The 24,840-nt window shown below is 33.3% G+C and overlaps 2 protein-coding genes across 8 annotated transcripts; both read left to right on the forward strand.

Moving 5' to 3' along the window:
- Positions 1-200: 200 nt before the first annotated feature.
- LOC147406594 (alcohol dehydrogenase-like) lies at positions 201-3,663 on the forward strand. The gene is made up of 10 exons (XM_086434709.1): positions 201-352; positions 702-838; positions 958-1,004; positions 1,928-2,253; positions 2,356-2,438; positions 2,545-2,620; positions 2,724-2,785; positions 2,885-2,980; positions 3,075-3,236; positions 3,382-3,663. Exons 1-10 carry the CDS (start codon positions 316-318, stop codon positions 3,496-3,498), a joined length of 1,143 nt encoding a protein of 380 aa, XP_086290835.1. The 5' UTR covers positions 201-315; the 3' UTR covers positions 3,499-3,663.
- A 15,469-nt stretch (positions 3,664-19,132) lies between these two features.
- On the forward strand, positions 19,133-23,279 carry LOC147406595 (uncharacterized). 7 transcript variants are annotated; one of them, XM_086434704.1, is made up of 7 exons: positions 19,134-20,782; positions 20,920-20,950; positions 21,566-21,717; positions 21,835-21,895; positions 22,098-22,372; positions 22,447-22,562; positions 22,934-23,279. In XM_086434704.1, the coding sequence occupies exons 3-7, from the start codon at positions 21,659-21,661 to the stop codon at positions 22,951-22,953; spliced, it is 531 nt and encodes a 176-aa protein (XP_086290830.1). In that variant the 5' UTR covers positions 19,134-20,782; positions 20,920-20,950; positions 21,566-21,658; the 3' UTR covers positions 22,954-23,279. The 7 variants fall into 7 exon arrangements, with proteins under 7 accessions (XP_086290825.1, XP_086290824.1, XP_086290830.1 ...); XM_086434703.1 differs by having other exon boundaries at positions 19,135-20,782; positions 21,478-21,717; XM_086434699.1 differs by lacking the exons at positions 20,920-20,950; positions 21,835-21,895 and having other exon boundaries at positions 19,133-20,536; positions 20,700-20,782.
- The last annotated feature ends 1,561 nt before the right edge of the window (positions 23,280-24,840 follow it).

Consider the following 24,840-nt stretch of genomic DNA (forward strand, 5'->3'; position numbering starts at 1 on the left):
GTCAATCGACTAGCCTCTTCAAAGCTTTTTCCGTAATTTTCGCATAGATGATAATTATCCAGAAAAAACTCTGAACCGGCCTTTAGTGGTATCAACGTGGCAAATTGTTGTTGGAGTTTAAAACATCGGGATGTGTGCCAGGTAGAAAACGATTTGTTGAGGACAGTTATTTTTAAAAGACGTAATTATCCCTTAAATGTTTTAAATCCCGAATTTTATGTCCCAAAAAAAAGTATAAATACTCGTCTCCACAAACACCAGTCTCATCACACTACTACCTAAGTACAAATAACATCATCGAAGTCCAAAGAAAAGATGTCTAGCACTGCTGGCAAAGTCATTCGATGCAGAGGTAACCCATCTTCATCAATCAATCTGTTTTTATTTTATTTTTCTTTGATTTTTGGATTGTTTCATGTGTTCTAATTAAGCCCATTTCCTTCTGAAATCTTGTTTGTAGTGTTGCTTTCAAATTTTCTATGTCACATTTTTCTTTTTTGGAATAATTTTATAATAGTTTTAAGATTTGGTTCCTCTTTGATAAGATTATTAATGGGTTTTTTGTTTATTATTGAATTTTGTTGGGTCTATACTAGTTGAATTATCTCTGATTCATTGGTTTTCTATGTTACTCTCATAGGGTGTGTGTTTATCTTGAATTATTACATATTTTGATTGGTTTTGATTGTTGTGTGTTGTAGCTGCCGTGGCATGGGAAGCAGGAAAGCCACTAGTGATAGAAGAAGTGGAGGTGGCACCACCACAAGCAATGGAGGTTCGCATGAAGATCCTCTACACCGCACTTTGCCACACTGATGTTTACTTCTGGGAAGCCAAGGTAACAAAAACAGTTTTTCAATTTTAACAAGTGAAACTATTCAAATTTAATTGATATTTGTATTTTTTACAATTACATTGGATTGATACTTAAACCGAAATGGGTTCTCAATCTTTCAGGGACAGACTCCAGTGTTTCCTCGCATCTTTGGCCATGAAGCTGGAGGGTATGAACTATTATGAAGCCACTATTCCAATACATCTAATTTTGTTTGTTTTGGAATGAAGAACATGTCAAATTTCTATTAGTTATTTATTTATTTTTTGGTGGACAATTTGATTAATTTAGTTCGTAGTTTCCAACTCTTACAATCTTAGAATGTATCAAAACATTTATGTAACAACCGGCCAAAACATTCAATGTTTTCGGTATTAAATTCTTAACTTTTGGTCCTATCTGAGACAATTTCTCAATGAAATGTTCAATCTTTTTTAATTACCAAACACTAATCTCGCTCCCTTTGCAAAAATAAATGTATGTAATTTGTTTAATCTTGATTTTGTAATGAAGAACATTTTAAATCTCTATTTTTGGATCACTTTGATTAAATAGTTTTGTATTTTTTTGGTATTGAAGTCTTGATTTTTGACTCTGAGACATTTTCTTGGTAGGTTTCCATCCATACTAGTAGTTTGTTCAATTTTGTTTGGAACAAAACCCTGGCTCAAAACAATCAATGTCCACAATGTGAAAAAAGCTCAAATTTGAGGGTTTTGGGCCGTCAAATTTCATCAAATTCGACGGATCAAGAAGTTGAATTGGCATCGAATTTTTCGTTGTCAATTTTTATTTTTCGATAGGCGGAAACTGTCAAATTAATGAAGGATGAGAGAAATTTGACAGTTCTAAACCATTAAATATGGGAACATCAAGAATTTGGACGGTCCTAAACTGTCAAAATTCACTTTCTAAAATTCGTGGGTCTTGGCCCGTCAATTTTTTATGTCGAATTTTTCATTTTTCACGTAGTGGTCATGGTATAGAAGTCTTGATTTTTTACCCAATTGAGATAATATTTTACTTGAGACAAAATTTTAAATCTTGGTTTCCATCTATGTATGAAGTTTATTTAATTTTGTCGCTATTCAGGATCATCGAGAGCGTGGGGGAGGGAGTCACAGAAGTTCAACCGGGAGATCACGTCCTCCCTGTTTTTACTGGGGAATGTAAAGATTGCCGCCATTGCAAATCAGAGGAGAGCAACTTATGTGACCTCTTAAGAATCAACACCGACAGACAGGTGATGATCAATGATGGCAAATCGAGGTTCACCATTAAAGGAAAACCCATAGGGCATTTTCTTGGAACCTCAACCTTCAGTGAGTACACTGTGGTTCACTCTGGATGTGTTGCTAAGATCAACCCCAAAGCTCCACTTGACAAAGTTTGTGTTCTTAGCTGTGGAATCTCTACAGGTTTGGAAAAAAAATGAAAAATCCAATTTCAATTCTATTTGCATATTTTTAAAATACATGTTTTGTTATTGATTTCGACATTATTTCTCTTTTGTGTTTCAGGTATGGGTGCTGCGATGAACGTCGCAAAACCAAAGCCAGGTTCAACAGTAGCTGTTTTTGGATTGGGAGCCGTCGGTCTTGCTGTGAGATTATTTCTCTTATTTACATAGGAAACTCCTTTTGTGTTTATTTATTATTACTTATCTTGATGAAAAAAAAAAACAATGATATGATTGTTTAACCGATTAGGCTGCTTATGGGGCGAAAATTGCTGGGGCAACAAGGATTATTGGTGTCGATCTGAACCACAACAAATTTGAAGAAGGTAAATGAATTTATATTCTATAATTGGATACAATTATGTGGTTTTGTTGTAACTACTATATATTCGATCTTCTTGATTATACAATTTACGCGCCATCTAACAGCTAGGAAGTTTGGCATTACGGAGTTTGTGAATCCGAAAGACCATAAAAGACCAGTTCAAGAGGTTTTCCCCCCCTAAATACTTATCATAAATCATAATTTAATGTATTAGGCCTCGCTTTCCTCAAGTGAAATCTAAGTCTATTTTGTATTTGGCCACCAGGTGATTGCTGAGATGACGGATGGTGGAGTGGATAGTAGCATCGAGTGTACTGGGAGCATCCAAGCCATGATTTCTGCATTTGAATGCGTTCACGATGTATTTTATTTTATTTTTTTTCTTACCAAACAATGAAGAATATTATCTCACACATTGACTTGCAATCTGAAAAATCCTGAATATTTCGATATAGGGATGGGGGCTTGCTGTGCTTGTTGGTGTACCAAAACAAGATGACATCTTCAAGACCAGCCCAATGAATTTTCTAAATGAGAGAACTGTCAAGGGTACCTTCTTTGGCAACTTCAGACCCCGTTCCGATATTCCCGCTGTTGTGGAAAAATACATGAACAAGGTGAGATGAAAACCCAATTAATCAAATAGATTTCACCAACCAACTAATTTACTTCATTTATTGTTTGGTACAAAGAACTTTGATTTGTTTTTATAATAAGAATGCGTGCGGTATTCATTCTTCTTTGTGTTTGATGAACGTGTAGGAGATTGACCTGGACAACTTTATCACCCATCAAGTCTCTTTCTCTGAAATCAACAAAGCGTTTGATCTAATGCTTAGAGGAGAGGGTGTTCGGTGCATCATTCGCATGGATGCATAGAATGGATATGATTTGCAATATTGTCAGAGGCAATGGGGTCTAGTCTTGTTCATGACTAGTGGGTAGAGTGGAAGCAGGGTTTATCAGATTTTCGCTCTATTTGTTGAGTTTTTGAGTGTTTGTTAGAGAAACTGGAATAAATTTCTATTACATGGTTTCCGTTCCGTACATGTGGCTTCGTTACTTGGTGTCAAGCGTAAAGTAACTTATTACATTTGATGGGGAAAACACTTCACTAACCATCCCATAGTGCATTTATGGTTACAACAATCCTAACATGTTATCTACACAAGTACTCAACTAAGCCTTGATTGGCAAGTTTTATCGAACTAAAGTTATATAGGGTTGAAAACTATTCTTCTTCCTCTTTATGAGTACATCGTTTTGTGAGGCTTACTTGAACGCCCGAGTTAGTAGTCTGATACACCATCAAGAATTTGATGGGATGAGGAAGGAAAGTTCAACTTCAGTAAGTGTCAAGACTTTGACAAGTATATGACATAGATCATCCTACCACAACATGAAAAAAAAGTCATATTTGACGGCCCAAGACCATCAACTTGCATAAAATTCGATGGTCCAAGGTGTCAATTTTTTTTTGACGGGCCGGAACCATTAAATTAATGGAGGATGGGAGAAATTCGACGATTCTAAGCCATTGAATTGGGGAACATAAAAAATTTCAACTGTCTATGACCGTCGATATTCGATTTATAAAATTTGTCGGCCTTGTCCCATCAAATTTTCTTGTCTTTCCAATTTTCACGTAGTGTACAAGAAAACGACTTGATTTTGCGGAAAAAAAAATATTACTTGATCTGTTTTAGAAACAAATTGGTCGTCATAGCTCTCCACCACATCTTTTGTATTTGGAATTATTGGTATAATTCCAAATACAAAATCAAATCTCAAAGTAACACTTGCATTTTAGAAATCATATTTTTTTTTATCAAACTATTAATTGAATGAAGATTTTGATGATGAAGTCTGAACCTCCAAATCTCAGTATTGTAACTATGGTTCTTTGGATCAGTTCCTCTTCTTTCAGCTTGAATAATGGTTTGAACAAAGATCCATAATTGGTTTCTAGTCAACAAACCGATTCCTCAGTCCTAATTGCGGTGCAACAAGTGCTAGACGTCACACTTTTATTGGTCTTCATGTTTATAGGTAAATAACTCCACACATTAGCCCCATTAAGGCTTAGACGTTAGATTCTTTTAGTAAAAAAAAATGTCAATATGAGATTTCACAGTATCTGGATTTACCAATTGCAGGACACCATGTGTATGAAGGGTATCCTCAACTGTTTGCCTTGCAATTGGTCCATTTGGGATTATGGGAAATTCCAGATTGATTTTTCTATAGAAAAACTAAATTTCCTTCTCCATCCACAATAGAAATCTCTAACATTTAGGGATTTAACTGCTTAATTAATTAAAGTATGGATCCACATGGCTTTAATGTCTTGCTCTTAAAATGAGCAGTATTTGTTCCCCTAAAACGCAGGGATTAGTCCCACACTTGCTTGAACAGATTCCACTATTGTTTGTGATAAATTTTTTTTCCCAACTTGAGTGCATATTTTATGTGAATATTTTGATTTTCCTAAGCGTCAAAAGGTCTCTAGGTTTAATTGATCTACATAAGTGTCATAAAAAAGCTTACTTTTATCCTATATTTTCATTTTCCTAGCGAAACAAGGTTTCTAAGTATAAGTTGAATGTTAGGGGTATTTTGGTCATTTTATCAATTATTATGAATTTGGTTGAAAGATTTCTTTTGATTTCAATGTGATTATTTCTAAGTCTTGAGATCCTATTTTTTTAGCGTACGAAATCTCTAAGTTATTGAAATATGTGACGACTCTAATCATACATACTTGCTAAATTGAGTGTAGAGAATATGACGATCCTAAGCGTGTGTAATTTATAAGTTAAGCGTACTTTTGATTTTTTTGCATATTCTACGCTCAACATTAGGAATACACAACAATCAGATGACATATTATAGAATCAGATAATTGCAAAAATGGGATATCTACAATATTTTATATTTACTTACATTTATGAAGTTTATTTAGATTTTGTATATCAAATTGATTTACCACGATCTAGACTTGATCCAATTGTTATTAGATTAGGTATGCATCCTAATATCAAGATTCGATAAAACCCCTTATATTTGTTTAAAAGAAAAAATTATTTAAAAAAAAATTATTTAATTATTATTTATTTAAAAAATCAATTATTTAAAAAAAAGATACTAATTAGGTCATTAGACCACCTTATTATGGGAGAAGGTCGTTTGACGACCTTGTTTGAGAAATAAAATCTTGAAATATAAAATTACACTTGTTGTACATTACTTAATTCGAGAGAAAGTCATTTGACCACCTTGTTATGCATGAGGGTCATTTGATCACCTTGTTTCAGAATCTCTTACTTCAAAATAAGGTCCTTTGACAACCTAGTTAACTCACTTCTACCTATCATAATATATTTTGTTGTATGCATGCCAAAAAACCTCATACTTCAAAACTATCTGTTACTCAAAACAAGGTCCTTTGAGCATATATTTTACTCACATTCTACCTACCATAATATTTTTTGTGGTATACATGCCCAGCAATCTCTTACTTCTTAAGGTACTTTTACCACCTATCTTACTCACGTTACCTACCATAATATATTTTGTCCTTGTCATTTTTCATTTGAAACAAAGGCCCTAAAAGTGCCTATTTTTATGCTTTTTATCTCAAACCCGACCTCACCCCACACTTGCCTTCTCCCTTCCCTGCCCCACACACCCTCTCCCTTTTCCGACCATTTACATAGTAATTGTGAAAAGAAATACATACAGGCAAGTTAATTTGTATTTTTTCTACTTAATTTTTGCCTGTTGTAAATTCTTCTTAATTAATATTACCATTTGCAATCTTTCTAGCATATGCACGTCATGTGTAATTTACAACATCACAATTTACTATTACTTTTTCTTTATTATTTAATGCATAATATACAGAAAAATTATTTTTAATTGCTAAATCAAGAATTGCAAATCGAAATTACTTAAACATTTTTATAAACCTTGCCTACATAAATCTCAGGCCTATTCTTATCATCATAGGATGATGAACTTCATAAATCAACAATGGGATCATCACTATCTCCATTGAACTCTTTTTATTCTAAAATAAGATTATGCTCAAACGGGATCACGTACAGCCGGATTATAGATGTTTTCACGTATTTGATTTGATGAGTTACGTTGACCTTGTAAATTCACGTGACTATAATTTGATTGACGCATTTCAATATTCCTTGAATTATATATGTTTTCAGGATAAGCTACAAAAACAATTGTAATTTGAGAATTTTCGTTCACTTCTAATATTTGTTCCAAAGTAGGTTGATTATAAATATCAATTAATATTGGTTGAGAATCTATTGTAATAATTGGCCTCGAGATAAATGTCATTCTAATGTAACAATTTGAAGCAACCATTGTATGTAGTTCTGGCAATGTAATCTCTACCGTTACCATTAAAATCCAAGCATTACCACCGATGTATGTAATATCTTCAAACTAACTTCCATATCGACATACAATAAATTTTTTGAGTCATTTAGAAAATTTGATATTATTTGTAGCAACTAGAATATTAAGAAAAAAAAAAGAAATTTAAAGAGAAAATGTAGAGAGAATATGAATTAGGGAAGTAAGACCACAAAAACCAAGTGAGGAAGAACTCCCTAAAACTCATATTTATAAGTGAAAAATAGAGGTTGTAACTGAAAATTGGCTATTGAACCATCTTTTTTCATTCAAATTTCTACCCATTGCGAAAACTAGACCGTTGCAAATTTTCAAACTAAGTCGTTTGATCACCTTGTTTTAAAATAAAAAATTGAAAAAGGGTCATTTGACGACCTTGCTTCCCCTCCTTATTTAAAAATATGAAACTAGGTCATTTAACGACCTTGTTTCAACCTTTTATTTTGAAACAAGCTTGTCAAACGACTTAGTTTCATTTTTTTTAAAATAAAAAATTGAAACTAGGTTGCTTGGTGGGGTAAATTTTGAAGCTTCGGCTAAGGTGGTCCAATGACTTAGTTTGTATCTTTTTTAAAAAAAAATTGAATTTTTTTAAATAATTTTCCCTTGATTAAATTTGTGAAGTTTATTTAGAGTTTGTATATCAAATTGGTTTGGCATGATCCAAGCCTACTCCAATTGTTATTAGATTGGGTATGCATCCTAATATTGAGATTCGATAAAAACCTAATCAGATGGTTATAAGATCATTTTCAAGTCCAATCTGATTCTTATTAGATTGGTTCAAAATCAGCTTTGATCCATTGATAGCCCTACGAATAGAAACACAATACCAAAGGCTTTGCTTACTATATAAAATTCAATGGCTGAGAAAAGTCTAAAAACTTGTTTTTCAAGGCACTCTTACGAAAATAGAAATCCAAGGAATAACTAATTTTTAAAATTACATTGAGGGATTGGCTCAATGGCAATCTTAGATTGATAAACAGTTAATGCCTGTAGATCATTAGTTCGATATCCAGTTTGAGTATTAATTCCTCATAGCGCACCCACAAGGGTGCACCCTCACTTACCCGGTGTGTGTGATGTACGAATATTGCACGTGCCTCGAGACTAGTCCTTGGACAAGACCATGGTCTATGGTCTAGGAAAAGGCCAGATATGGGTCTCAATTCATTGTCTACAAGGATACCAGGTTATAAAAAAAAACAAACAAAATTTTAAAATTCTTAGGAAATTTCAAAAAAAAAAAAAAAAAAAAAGCATTTTGAGATGTAAGGACAATAAGCATTCCAACAAGGTTCACTCCTTCAAATCTAAAGAAAGAAGCCGGTTCAACACCACCTATTGTAAACATCCCATTTTTCAATCGCCTGATTTAAAATTTTATCGACATGGTTGATTCGGTATTTCATAAGAATGGACTTAGTGACTTACCTTATTTTTTATCCCTACTAATGGATCATATTGCACCAATCTCAATCCTTTTTATTTCAAGGTAAGGATTCAACAATCACTTACCCAACATAAAGGAACTAGTTGTATGTTGTTGAATAGAAATAAGGAATGCCAATCTTTGATAAACTTTTCATCATCTAATTGTTAGTGAATGGATTCATTCAACAATTTTAAAAATAATAATGTAACAAAAGAATCAGTTAAGCATTCCTAATAATGAGCAAAAAGGTAATTTGAGAAACGAAGGCTGTGCAAAGCCTCTTCGAGCTTTTCTCCGTATTCCAAAGTTCTTTCTGATGTCTTTCTTCCTACGACACCCATAGACAAAGAAATCATGCATGCTTAGCACACATTCCATAAAATCGGGAAATTCGCAAAAATTGATAAAATGACAAAAATACTTTTGGAATTCGAAGGAATACACGACTTTTGGATATAGAAATCGTCATTTTGGAGCAAACTAAGCTTTCAGTCAAATTTTAAAAATTTGATTAAAATGATGAAAATACCACTGACACCCCCGAACACGTATAAAAATCATGTTGCACTTAGGAAAACACTCCAAAACACATGAAAACAAGCATAAAAACCACGTTCCACAAATTTCTCGAAAACTTTTCAATATTACCAAATGCCCCCTCAATGGACCCGCTCTCACTCTCCACATCGAAAAACCACAAAGAATCTGAAACCGGCATCTTTAAAAAAATCTATAAGAAAATCTAATTTCAATACATCCTAAAACTATGAAAAATGTCCTTAACCTGGAAAACAACTTAATATATGTTCAAATTATAAGCAAATAAAAAAATACAATTCAAACATTAAAAAATTAACAAGATATATAAACAAGTAAACATTAACCAAAAAAACTAAACAAGCAAAAAATAATGAAACCAAAATAAAAACATTAAAAAAAATTCAAACAAATAAATAAAGAATTCAAATAAAAAAATAAATTTTTTTTTATAAAAAGGATTTGAAAAGAATGAAAATTTAAACAATAATTTAAAAAATTGTGGAGACTGTAATTATTTGTTCCCACCTAACTTTGTAACAAAGGAAACTTTACCAAAATAACCCTAAACAATTTTCAAACAAAAGAACAGTAGGTGACGGACACAAAAATTTCAGTATAAAAATCTTCAACATTAAAAGAAAGACTTCTAAGAAAATTAAAGAGAAAAATTAAACAACAAAAAAGAAAAGCAGGCAACATCCCAATGACGGATTCTAAGAATATGGGAAATCCCAAAGAATCCCATCCAAAATGGAAACATAATAAATCTTATTTAAAAAAAATAAGAAAAGAGAGATATCCTTCTAAATGACAATTATCCAAAGGATTAAAGACAATTCTATGAGTGGGGCATCAAAATATTCTCACGTGATTCTCTTTCATAAAAAGAAATAAGAAATGTTACATGTTGGATGGGGAAATTTCCTTCTAAAAATGAAACTTTTGGATAAACTTTCTTAAAAGCTACATGTTTGCATCTATAAAAGGAGAGGTTGATCCTCTTACATATCATCCAATTTCATTTTTCTAGATCATACTCTTAGAGACCTCTGAAGTAATCAGCAATCATGCACAAATTTGACACCAATCTTTGTTCTGATTAGTATATCAGGTATTTGCTAGATCAATCTCCACATTAGTTATCGAACATGTTCAAGACATTAATCTCTGTATTGAATCATGAATCCAATACTTGTTTGCATTGCAAATCAAGAATTTTGGATTCGAGTCGATTCTTGGCGTGGCATTGGTGTATGAGACTGTTCCTTTGTCAGCGAGCTAACTCGCTATTGTTCACTTTTGTGTGAATTTTTTTTTTAGCATAAACGCTAATAAGATGACTTGCTGATTTTGCTATTTATGCAGAAATCAAATTCCTCTAACCATTTGCCTCGTTTGTGAGACTGTGTATTTGCCTCGTTTGTGTGATAAAGTAGTTGTTGCTTGGATTGCTTCGTTGTTTGAAACTTGAATATGCAAGGATTGAATCCATTGATTGACTAAAGGTGAACTAAAAAACTCAATTTTTTCGGGTTTTGAAAGTAGAGAGAGTTATAGAGAGATCTTAGGAAAATTGACCATAGTCTAGTTCTAGAAAGTTAATAAATTAATTTAATCAGCAAGCTAAAAATAGAAAATGTTGTTTGTTGAAATTTTTTTTTTGAGTCAAGGATTTTTGTGAAAATCCACATGGACTTCACATTCTTGGATCCCAAGGCTCTTTTGAAAGTTTATGCGCTCATTTAAGAGTTTTTTTAGTTGGTTTATTATTTAGGAGGTGTCTACGAGTTGGGCACCACCATGAAAAGACTAGGGACCTTTATGCATGAGTTATGTCCCTTTTGAGATTATTTTTGTTGGCAACGGGAGTCTAGATATAAATCTTGTAATATCCTAAAAATAATGAAGTATATAAATATAATAGTATATGTATATATATATGGGAACGGATCAAGGGACATATGAAAAAACATATGTAAAAACACTGTAACAATAATAAATTTTCAAAATATGGGTTAGAAGTTTCGGATTGAACTGGTTTTTTGTGAGGATGATCTCTATGATGGGAAGATCATCCAAAAAAAAAAAAAAATCAGTCCAATATGAAACTTCTAACCCCATTAAAAGTGATTTAGAATGTGGACCGTCGATTTTTTCCAATAATTTGTAAATCACTTTTGATGGATTTAGAAGTTTCAGATTTAGCTGATTTTTTGGGAGGATGATCTTATCATCATAATGGCCATCCTCGCAAAACATCAGCTCAATCCAAAACCTCTAACCCATATATATATATATATATATATATATATATATATATAGGGAGCGGTTCAACAGTCCCTTATGGTGCCACACATGGTGCCATGCATTTTTTGTAAATTACTTTTGATGGAGTTACAAGTTTTGGAATAGGCTGATTTTTTGTGAGGATGATCTCTACGGTGAAGAGATCATCCTCACCAAAAATCAGCTCATTTTGAAACTTCTAACCCAAGTTTACAAGTTGAAGAATCGTGGACTATCCAATTTTTGTAAATCACTTTTGATGGGGTTAGAAGTTTTGGAATAGGCTGATTTTTGGTGAGGATGATCTCCTCATCATAGAGATCATCCTCACAAAAAATCAGCTCATTCCAAAACTTGTAACCCATATTTTAGAAAATGTGTGGCACCATAATGGGGCTGCTGAATCGCTCCCATATATATATATATATATGGGTCGAGTTCCTGCGACACACATTGCGACACACATATAGACAACGTGTTTGTCTTATATGGGCAAAAATGTTTGGAATGGGCTGATTTTTTGTGAGGATGATCTCTGTGATGAGGGGATTATCCTGGCAAAAAATCATCCCATTCCAAAACTTGTAACCTCATCAAAATTGATTTACAAAAATTGGACGGTCTAGAAGTTTCATAATGAACTGATTTTTGGCAAAGATGATCTCGTCACCACAGAGATCATCCTCACAAAAAATCAGCCCATTCCAAACATTTTTGCCCATATAAGACAAAACACGTTGTCTATATGTGTGTTGAAATGGTTGTCGTTTGAACCTGACCCTATATATATATATATATACACTTAGGGACGTTATCATCATTTTTATTCAAGTAATTTGTATTTTTGGACTTCCAAATGTCAAAATATCACTTTGACTAAAACATAAAAGATTCTTAAAACATAATTTTATAAATTATATCAGATTTCCTAAATTTTAGAAGATAGAAGATTTTTGGATTATTTCGACCTTTACATATTTTTTGACTTTTTTATTTATTTTTATATAATTTACTTTATGATAATCTTATATTTTATCATGATATATTATATGACAGAGTTTTAAAAATAATATGATGATATTAATGAATTTATTGATTAAATTTTGAGAAATTTTTTTTAAAAAAAGAAGGTATTTTGATCTTTTTATGCAAGGTTAAATTAGGAGGGTTTTTTTCTGAAATTTTAAAATGTCAAAAGGTACTTCAAAATATTCTATTTTTAATTTTAAATTTTTTGAATTGTTAGAGAGAAAATGGGGTAGTTAATTAATGCTTATTTCAGAAATTTGATAATTTTTAATTCTGTAAAACTCTTCCATGCCTTGTGTTACTTTCCTATTATACAAAACTTATTTCTTTTGATCCAAAATGTGACTTGTATTTTAATATTATTGGTTGATTACATTGAACTCTAAGATGTTTTCATGTGATTCAAAAATCAATAATCAATAGATATGATGAGATAAGGGGTATTTTAGTCTAAATGGGTGCAAACTATAGGATCAATGCCACACCAATTTGTTGGAACCTAGGCTACTATTGGGGGATGTGAATAACAAACTTTTAAACTTTTAAAAACCTTAGATGTCTCCCCAAATTCATGGTTACCTCACCCTACCCTACTCCAAAATACTTAATGAAACACAATTAACATAACGGATTGGTAAAATGTTGATTTAGCAAGAAGGAGCTAGAGTGTCGTAAGGTGAAAGGCCTCAAAGAACCTGCAGATGGCCCTGTGTTATTTGGGTATATGGCCTAGTAAAAGAATGCCCCATGTTATGTGGGTGAGACATTTGCATGAATTATCATTGCATGTAATTTTTTTTATTTTTTTTATTAGTTATACAATAAAATATTTACAATATTCTTCATTTATTTAATATGATTATTATCTTAATTAAATCATGGGTGAGTATAGTAGTACCTTTAGAGATTTTTTTCATATTGCTTATTCAAAATTTTCAGATGCTTATCCTGAGGAGGTGTCTTAGTCGAATTACAAAATAATTTATTTTTATATTTATCTTATTTCAATCTTAATTTGTCTCGAAATTAATTATATCAAACAATATACCATGTGGGGATTTTTTAGTGTAATTTAATTAAAATTTTCAAACTCTATGTAATGAATTACCCTCAAAGAATGTTTGGGTTGTTTTATTAAAAGCTTTGAATAATGAATTAAAGTGATGATTGGTTGTTCTTTTATTCTGAACATTTGACAGATTAAATCTTATTTATATTTTACCTAATAAATTATTATTCTAAAATATTCCACCATAGTAGTTGGATAGAAGTCGAACATATCACTTTAAAATAGGAAAAATCATCGAAACCAGATGAGTGTTAAGATGAATATATATATTTTTAAATAAACTATGCAAATATGGATTTCTATTGTCTTTACAAATGGGTTTTATGTCAGCTTATGTTTTTCTTAGAAATATTATTTTTTTGAAAATAGTTAAAACACGAAATGTTTAGGTTTATGTGTTAGCTTTCCAGCCCCATCAACCATTCATGAACATACTGGGCATGTAATCCATAGTGATCCCTTTTTTTTTAAATGTGTATATTCTATCCACAATGGGACAATATACATTTGTTAACTTTTTCTGAATTTTGTTTCATATTTTCTATTGTAATATATATATACATTGAGTTGAAAATGTAACGATTTAGAGGTATCTCAATAATTAAATAAAATCATACATTTTGGATTATCGATGTTTACTACTAGAATGGACTATTATAAAGAGTATTTTTTTTTAAGTGTTAACTATAAAATACTTTTATAAAAAGAATCACACACATATTTTATATTGTAAAAGATTTATAATTTTCTGACTTCACTACGTGAAAAACGCAAATTTTCATAAAAAAAATTTGTTGGGCCTGGCCCGTCGAATTTTAAAACTCAAATTCCGCGGCCCGTGGACCACGTTTTTTACTGTTTCTCTATACCTCTCTCTCTCTCTGTCTGTTACTGTTACTGTTACTGTTTCTCTTTCTCTTTCTCTGCCTCTCACGACTCACAGACATCGATCGATCGATCGAACTCGCCCTTTATCTCTCTCTCTCTCTCTCTCTGTGTTACGGTTTCTCTTTCTCTCTGCCTCTCTCATAGACATCAATCGATCGACCTCTCACAGTCTCTCTCTCTCACAGTCTCTGTCTCGGTCGACCTCGCCTTTTATCTCTCTGGATCGATCGATCGACGTATCCATCGCTTTCTCACACTCGTTATCTCGATCGATCGACCTCGCTTTTTCATTCTCTCGATCGATCGACCTCTCCATCTTTCTGTCGCAGTCTCTTTCTCGATCGATCTCTTTTTCGATCTATCTCCCTCGATAGATCTCATCTCCCACTCTATTTGATCGATCGATCTCGATCTAGATTGGTCAGAGATAGCTCGAATTGATCAGGTTGGTCACAAAGGGACTCTCACCTGCTGCATCACCTCACGCAACAAGGCAAGAATCATTACGACTTCGGGTTAGGTATTCTCTCTAATCCCTCTTTTCGTTATATAGGCTGTATTAAGATTTTTCATCCGATATATTTAGATTTGGATTGAAGATTTAGGTTTTTTATCCGATGTATTTAGATTTTGATAGAAGATTTAGGTTTTTTATCCGATGTATTTCGTATCAATCTCAATACCTAGAATGCAGTTGCAGTGATACAATCTATTGTAATTTTAGATTTTGATATAATTTTAATATTTCCCCGCATATTATGTGATCTTCATATCCCTGTTGTAATGAGACATGGTTGATCCAGAATCGTTCCATTATCTTATTGAATCTCAAATCCTAGATCTAAACTCTAATGGATTATTAGATTGGATCATATTAGATTTCAGGTCTAATCCAATCCATCTACATCTAGTCTTGTTTTCCACATTGTTATTTCTCCCATCAATATTCAAATCCCTCACTCCATATCCATGTATATCAACAATAATAGAAGTTCTTTGAGGGTTTCCTGGTAGAATATTAAAATAGGAGGAAATATCCCAATTCCATTTATCCAGTAAAGCTAGTCCACCACCAGCTCCACATTGCAAATGTAGGATAGGAGTAGGGGAACATGATTGTACTTCGACAGCTATAGCCACAGTTCAAACTAGGCCTTTGTATTTTTAGCTTTGGGTACTGATATACGCGCAGAGGGAATCTGGTTGAAGGACTTGTATGTGAGTCAGCGCAAGTTCAGTTGCTTTCTTGATTACTTTCTGCTACTGCTAGTTAATTGAATTAAACGTTGTTCTTTTCGAACCAGAAATGTATCTTCTGTTGTTTAACAAGATAGTCTGTTTTTTTTAATGGAAGAATTAGCATTTAATAGCTACCTGAAGATAAAAACTTAGAACTAACCATCAAGTTATATGGGATCAGTAATAGATGGATTGCTTCCATGATGGATTCTATGGTTCAAGAACTAACCATGATTGTTTTGTTCATGATTAGATTGATTGATTAATTGACCATTAGTATGTGTTGGATTGATTCAGTCTCACTTGTCCAATGTGCAATCAAGCCTTAAACAATGTGATGATTTGGACTAAATTTCTTGAATAAAACCAAGCACAAAGAAAGGAATTGTGTCGATTCAAATGCAATGGTCCATTATGCTAATAGACATGGCTAGCTAGGTCATAAAATGAATGAGTGGTATGTGTGTGGGGGTGTATTGGTTAGGATCCAAGGCAACCCAAAAGGATACATTGAGGCTCATAAATTCGAGGTTCCTAATGGGTAAAAAATACGTGAACTGAGGAGTGCTTTGATGCAAATTAAAGACTCAAAATTTGAGAGGAAAACACAAAATGATTGTGAGAATGGAATAAGATCTGAATATATGCTGCCTTGACATAATATAGCTCTATTATGTATAGTTGAATGGCAAAATAGTATTCATGTTGCCGGTTCCATTATGTGGGATAAGGCTTAGATGGTGATGATTATAGTACAAATTTTCTGTTTTTAAATGTCAAATTGTATAAAAATAGACAACAGTGTAACTTTTTATAACTAAAGTTCTTACACCCAACAGGTTCCAATATCTTTCTTTCTTCCTTGTATTAATCTATCCACAGCTGAACAATCCAATGGTATACAATGAAAGAGCCCACTATGACAGTTTCCCTTTTTGAGTCAGAAAACCATTCCCAGGGCTAGGTAGATCAATCAACCTTTTTTTTTTAACATAAAAAAGAGAAGTGGATGCATCACCTCTCCTAACCAGAAACAATCCATCTGTCCACCTACAGTTTAGAGAACAGTCTATTGGCTTTGCCATTTCCTATCTAGATTGCATAAAGGAATGCTTTGTACTTTGTATCAATTGGTCAACATGTCATTTGCTTCCTTGCTACTCTAAGCAAACTTTTAGAACTTATCTTTGTAAATAGCTATGATTAAAAACTGGATACACAGAAAACAAGGATAAACACAAAAAAATTCCGAGGATCAATAAGGTTCCAAGGATATTGGAACCTCCTTAATCAATTACTTTCAACCTATGTAAAAAGGATAGAACACTTGTATTGATGTTGACATGGGTACATTCACTACAGGAAAATCGACTTATAACAACGACTTTTACCGACGGTCAGATTTTGACCGTCGATATAGAGTCATTTAGACCATCCACCCACGTTCTCTCTCTCTCTCGTCTCAAACTCGAAAATACAAGAGTCTGATCTCTCTCATCTCAAGCTCGATTACAAACACTGATTCTCTGTCTCTCTTCTCAAGCTCGAAAATAGAAGAGTCTGATCTCTCTCATCTCAAGCTCGATTACAAACGCTGATTTATCTGTCTCTCGTCTCAAGCTTGATTACATACGCTGATCTCTGTCTCTCATCTCAAGCTCGAAAACGAAGTCTCTCCGTCTCTCTCTCATCTCAAAGTCGAACTTAAGATCTCCTTTGAAACGGGTCTTCAAATTAAGGTATTTCTCTGTCGATCTCTCTCTTTCTATCGATCCGATCTCCTTTGAAACAGAAATCCTAGATTTTTCTGTTATAGGGTTTGAACTCTCGGTCTCACGTAGTGATTTTTTTTTTTGGTTATTTCTTTTGATTTGTGAGGTTGAGCTATTGGTCTCTCTCTATATATAATCCTAATTTCTATAGTGTTGATTCAAATTTTGGTTCGATTTCAAACCAAAATCCCAATTTTTATAAATTTAATTCAATTTTTGGTTTAGTTTCGAACCAAAACCCTAATTTTTCATTTTTATTGCGAAGATTTTAATCAAAGAAATTGATACTTTTGATTACAGTGTAGCAATCGAACCCTAAACCCTAGATTTCATTTTCTAGGTTTTTAATACTTTTTCTAAGATTTTTTAGTAATCAAGCTTGATTATAGAATGCTGTATTGGGATATGTACTTGTCCTCTTTTAAATGCTTGCTCAAATTTACTATTGTTTTGCTAAGCTGGCATTGATTGAAGATTGTCGCATGGGTTCAAACTTAAGACAGAGGAATCTCAATTCATTCTTTTGTCCCTGTTTTGATCTTTGTTAAATGTTTATTCAGGTTGCTATGTTTAGATATGGATTTTGTTTTCATAGGCATGAAACAACTTCTCATTAGATTAGCTGCAAAACTTGATTATCCCATATTGACGGAACAATGCTGGACCATTGTATCTATTAATCTATCTATATTTCATACTATCTAGCATGTTCACAAGAATGTATGCTTTCATCGTGCTTGAGCATCTACTAGAGGAGAATCAATGGATGAATGAGTCCATTACTGCCATAGCTATTGTTAGTTTTGATTTGAGCATATGTTTTATAATTCCCTTTTATGATTAGTGTTAGATATATGGTAATTACATATGCAACGGGAGGAACAGCTGGTTGATTATCCATGTGTAACTCAGCTGGTTGTTCCATCACCTTTTTTAATGGGTAAATGAGAGCACAAGTCCAATTTATTACTTCATGTTTTTGTGGCCTTGTGAGCTAGTATATTTTCCTTTTTCTTTCATTGTTTATAGTTTTGCTTTTGTTGTTATGAGTTCTATCTTTATCCTTAGGACACAAATTCCTTAAAACATATTATTCATATGGGGTTTCCTGAAGAACATACTCATGTGGGATCACCTGGTGTTGCTTTTGCCTTAACTACTTGTTACCAAAAAGTTGTGGAGCACTCACATAGTAGATTTAGATTTCAAGCACAGCGTGCCCTACCAAATGCTACTATATAAAACATTGGGCTCATTAAACCATTCTAGTGTGAACTTCGAAGTATTTGGCATGATTTTCGAAGTAGTTCTTATTTTTTTGTGGAATTTCTGTCTTGTTATTTTTTCTTAAAGCTCATTTATTGTTAAGAGAAGGAAGCACTCCAAAGAAAAGCACATCCAGCGACTAGTTGACTTTTTATTTTTATTTTTTATGTTCCTCTTCAGCTTTTATTGGGCCAAAGAATTTGCATATAGTACCAGCTGCAAATGCATACGTTCAGGTTTATTTACCAAGTAAACCTTTTATCAAGTTGTTTTACATTATGCGGCAAATCTGCTTTAGAAATAATCAGGGTTGAGTTTTTCACCTCTAAAATGAATGTTAACTCTCCGTCTTTTATTTTCTTTTGATAAGTTATAAATCAATTACTTTGTGTCACAAAGCTGCTTTTGTGCTCTCTTTTTTTTTTTCCGGTCTTCTTAATATATTCACTGTTATTTTCTTGGTAGATTCGAGGCTTAGCATGGCCTACAATTCTTGTTGGCTGGGTTGATCGAAGTGCAAGGTATGAATATTTAATGTGGTGTTTTATTGATATATTATTACCTTTACCATGTCCTAGCTATAAATTCTCATAAGTTAGTGAAGATCACTTTCGTCTATGCTTATTTTCGCTTTGTGCTGCAGGTGTCTTTGAATGGATAAGGTTCTTGACATAAAAAGAACTTCTAAAGCCATCATTTATAAAACTAGTGAATCCTTGCCTGATGCTTCTTCATGTTGATTTATATTTTTTGCATTGTTGTATAATATAAATCTTTATACTTTGTTTTATGGGTAATTGTGTTATTGCTCACTTCATTTTTCAACCTTCCATTGGACATCTGCCCACATATTAGTTTATACTTCAGCTATAAGTCATGTATCATCGGAAAACGTTTTGACTTAAGGAACTCGTTATCATAATGAGTAAAGCCTTACCAAAATATTTGTGGTCAGCTTAATGAATCATGTTCCTCCATTCAATTATATCTAAAGCCATGTCTTCTGCTATTTCAACTTCTTTTATATTCATACTCACTATGTTAATTGATGCCCTTTTTACTAATAATCTTGCTCCCTTATAACTTCAGCTCGCACATTCCTTCTTGCTGATGCCGTCATATGTTGTCATTGCACATGACTAAACCATCGCAATCAATTTTGCCTATCACCCATTGGTGCAAGGCCTACATCTTTGACAGTCTTTGCATATTGATCGCTCATTTCCCATAAGTAGAGAAAAGTCTATCAAGTTTTTATTTGCTCTACTCTTGAATTAACTAAATTTTTATTTCTCTTTTCGAAAACAAAATTGCTATTGAAAGATCATTTACTATTGCAAATTCAAGGATCATAGCTTCCATTTCACTTCTTGATTCAAGTCCATACCCTATTTATTTCCAAAGCAGTCTTTAAATTCTTTCACCTACTCGAGGAACTCTTTATATATATATAGATACATACATGTATTTGGTTAGGCAAGATCAAACACTAATCCAAAAGAAGACAAACAATATAACAAAATGATTTTAGAATCAAAGAAAAGGCATAGATGACGATGACCCTACCTATTTGATGTTCTTTACCAGGGGTTGTGCTTGTCATTAACTTAGAAACCCATTCCATTTTATGAAATTTAGCATTGGTTGGAGACACTCACCTAGTATGCACCACACGTCACTGATATGCTGAGACCTTATTATCGAAACATCTCATTATATATGACATACTTTACCCATAAAAAAGGAATTTATTGGATGACTTGTCTGTGCAGCACGTTTGTTGAGGCTGGTGTTTCCAACAACTGAAATGTGTGTCGAGTTAAGGTTGAAATGTCCCTTAAATTCTGAAAGTGACCACACTTATATCCATCTAAATTGCAGTATGGGCAGCAGATGATTCTAGGCCATCCCAGAAAAGTTATTTTAAATGATTTTAAGGGTTCTGATTAATGGGTATTTGCTGTTTTGAATTGAGTTCCTCTTCGTTTTTCATATTTTGGGTTGTAAGTCATATATTAGTTAATTAATTGGTAGTTTTTGTGTATTTCTTTTGATTGCTTTTGTGAAATCTTTTATGGGTTTTTCTTTTATGTTTAATGAGTATTGATTATTACAGGTGAAAAGGAGAATTGATTTGGTTTATGGATTGATGGGTTTGATATCTCAGACAGTTTATGATGGTGGCTACCATGTTCTTGGGTAACTAAGAAATATCATGATGGTTGTATTTTTCATATAAATTTAATAATGAAACCAAGCTATGAACTTCTGGCTCTTATTAAAATGCTTTTTTTTTTTTTGTTAATTTCTGGTTCTGGTGAATCTCTTATATGCAGGGTCATTCGAACAGCTCTTGTACCTATTGAGGTCTGTTTTAAACTACAAAATGTTCTTGAATTTTGATTCAATAGAGCTTTTTATAGATATTTGATAAACCATCTCGCCTTAACGTTCTTATTATAAAACTTGATTCTAATCCGTTGAATTTCAATAATTTTATGAAAATTACGAGTCGTGATCCAGAGCGGTGTCCCGTTCCTATAGTAGGCTATTAGCCACATACAGTGTCTACTTGGCACCTCTTGGTTGGAGATAAAACACATAGGGCTACACGCAAAGTAGAAAATGGTTTGGTTAGGAGCCGATGTTCTTTAAACTCCAACCAAGATGTGCCACATAGACACTGTTCCTATTCTATAGGAACAGGACACACCTTACTTGACCCTGATTCTAAAACTATGTGCGGGCTGAGTATTTCTGCTGTCATAAGCTGAATCAGTGATTGTTTAGAAAATTTAACAAAAAAGATATATATTGCGCATGTGTGAAACCATTGTTGAATTACCTCGGGATAGACCAATGTATAATGACATGGGTTATATCGTCTCTGCTAGTAAAACCAATTTTGATATTTTCAAGCAATGGAGCAGAGAACGAAATCACTAGATGAATTCATAATGATATTGCTGGAAGTATGACCAGTGAAGGAAATGGAGTTGCTGAAAGAGAAGATGGCAAGCGTAGAGCTTGCACCAGAAGAGGCCAACAGCCTATCAAATATCGTTCACTCTGACAATGTACGACTTGAACATGATGTGGCTTTCCTCAAGGCAGTTATGGATGATACTCAAAAGGTGTGCCACTGTTCACATTCTTATCTGCCCTTCTTGTAACTAGGTTTGAATTAGTAGCTTATATTGTTTTAGTTTTGATTCGTATTGAACCGGTTCTATTGAATATATGTAAAATAGGAATTGCATTCAAGGGAAGTCCTCGCAGGAGAAAGGGCTAGAGCTAGCCTTCCAGCTACAGGTATGGGTCATATTGATCTGAAACTGTGTGCAGCAATTCCAGACCTGGGATCAAAACCTCATCTTACACTTAACCAACCACCTATCAAAATGAAAGTTTTACCGTGCCTTTTTATTATCTTGATTGATACCTCTGTTTTGAGGGAATTTTATGACTTCATGAACCTGACTTGGTGTTCTAACTTTATGTGTATGTGGTACAGATTGGTCTTCTAAATGTCGACGGGTACTATAATTATTTGAAGTCCTTGCAACTTGTTGCTGGTTTGACATTGGAACGAGATGGTGAAATTAGGAAAGCTGCTCTAAATACACTTGCTACTGCAAGGCCAAGAACCTGTGTCATGGGCAACATCCCTAACTCCATGATCTACAGAAGTGTAGATCAGTATCCAGTGGCCGATACCGTTCCTGGAGTTCTCATACTTCACATTGATGCTCCTATTTACTTCACTAATGTTGGCTACTTAAGGGAAAGGTACTTAAAAAAATACAATAAATACATGAATTTTTTTTAAATTGTCACACACACATGTATGTGCATATGTGTAGATTCATGGACGACGTGGTATTCATGGATAGAGAGAGTAGGAATGATAGTGAGGGATTCATGGACGACGTAGGTATTCATGGACAGTCGTTTTTCGCTCATTATGACGTAGTGGATGGTGAGATCTATTTCATCTGTTCTTTCTAAAAGTTATGGATTTCATGTTTGTTCTTTATATTTAGTTGAATTAGTGCTAAAAATCATGTCTTTGGATTGGTTTTTATAGTTCAATTTCATCTTCATTTGTATGATTCTAGACTGCAATTTGTTTCTAAACTAGTCCTAGATTATCATTTTTCATCTATAAGATATTTGCAACGATTTTGTTGCAATAAAGCTACCTCAGAAATTGGATTTGTTCAGATCTGTAGGGATAATTCTTGATCCGATTCATGCACAATAGATTCATCTTCAATTGTGCTTTTAAAGTTTTGATTTTTTAAAATTCTACTTATGATCTTTTATTTTTTTGATTTTTCGTGGTTGCAGTTACCAAGTGTTGGAATTAATCCACAATGGAATCAAATAAGTATATATGTATTTGAGAAACATTGCCACAAAATAGTGTTGTTATCACGACAAGTAAGGCGAAGTATTGTAGATTTGAGGGAGGCATGCTACCGAATTAATCCACAATGGAATCAAGCAAGTGGAGGTTGTCTTGTATGCATCTGGATTGTTTATTGCAGGAGTTTCAAATTGTAGATTAGAATTTGGATTGGCAAATAGATTTTTTAAAGTTGAAGATAGGAGGGGCATTTGGGTCTTTTCATACTGGTAATAGGGGTCAAGGTCATTAATTTCAAAACATAGGGGTATTTTTAATATTCAACAATACATGAGGGGGCTGGTGTAAAATTAAATTTTTTTTTTAAAAAATAATACTCTATAGTGACGGCCAGCGCGGCTGTCGCTATAACTCATATACATACAGCGATGGACCATTTAGCGACAACAACCGACGACCTCCCTGGCTGTCGTTAGATGCTTTTGCGACGGTATTTTGTACCTATAGCGACGGTCGAGACCGTCGCTATAGCCCTATTTTACTGTAGTGATTATGTTTGACACGACTCCTAGAAGCCTTAGATGTTGATCACACTACTAGAAAATAGCAATATTATTAAGATTACAAAATAGGAAAAATTAATATAATCATTTATGGACAATCTTGTAATAGGCTTTTTCAAAGGGTATGATGATGTTAGCGTCCTAGTGTTCCTTTTCTTGGGGTTCAAGGGATATTTACAGTTCAACCAATCAGTATTATAGAAGGCGCAAATGGTGCTTTACTAGGTGCTCGGCGTTGCGATGTGGGGCCAAATCGCCTTGCCTTCTCTAGGCTCTCCATTAGGTACTCGGCGTTGTCAAGCAAGGCCAAGTCACTTTGCCTCCTTTAGGTGCTGAAATACAAAGGCACCAAAAGGTGAGGGCCTAGGCAACGAAAGGTGATGCTTCGAGTGTCCCCTGCATAATACGATCATTTTTTGCTCTCTTTATTAGTTCTTTTCTTCTAAAGTTAGTCAACTAAAGCCCCAAAACTAAAAACTAACACTTATACAATCCCTTTTAAAAATTAAATATCCCAAAATCCTTGTTTTTATGTGGATTATTTTTTAAAGAAGAACCCAAACTTCATCCAGACCATTCAATTCCTCCTATTGTTTTGTTTCTTTTCTTTTAAAATCAACTTTTCCATACCTATTAAGATACTCTTAATCATTTTCTTATATTTTTTACCACCTTCTGTAGCAACAAATACTCCAAAATTAATAAAAAAGTTATTACTTACAATTTTTTTTTCCAAGATTTTCACAATCTCAAACTTGAAATACAACAAGTTTCTAAAAGACAAAAACCCATGCAATAGATGAATTTACAGTCAGAAATGTATTCCAAATTTTTTTTTTCAATAACATTATCTAAAACTATAATAAATATAAAGGTATCAAGTATATAAATTTTAAGAAAAAAAAGCTTTGCCAAACAAAAGTTACACCTCATGCTTTTGATAAGCTTGACACCAATATGATTTTAGAGAAGTTGCTAACTAAACTGTGGTAGCATTCGAAAGTTATACAAAAAATGATAGGGAAGCGATGGAAACTTACGAGAGTTGTAACAAGATCTGTTAGCAATTCTTGTGTTCTCTGACTATATAGATCAAGTAAAGCCAGAAGGTTAGGTAGAACAACGGCAAACCATTACCCTTTTTCAGAAAGAGATTTGGGACAAATTGCAGCACACCTTCCACATTAGATAATAACTATAAAACACTCCCCAAAGTCGTCGACTTCTTACAGTTCTATAAAGGACTTTAGAAGAATTTATGTGGAAGAATTTATTATATTGTACATCCCACATATGGCCCTACAACCCCATAGTCTGCACAAGTG

This window comes from Akebia trifoliata, chromosome 3 (assembly GCF_017979445.1).
Source record: "Akebia trifoliata isolate Shusen 1 chromosome 3, ASM1797944v1, whole genome shotgun sequence".
NCBI lineage: Eukaryota > Viridiplantae > Streptophyta > Magnoliopsida > Ranunculales > Lardizabalaceae > Akebia > Akebia trifoliata.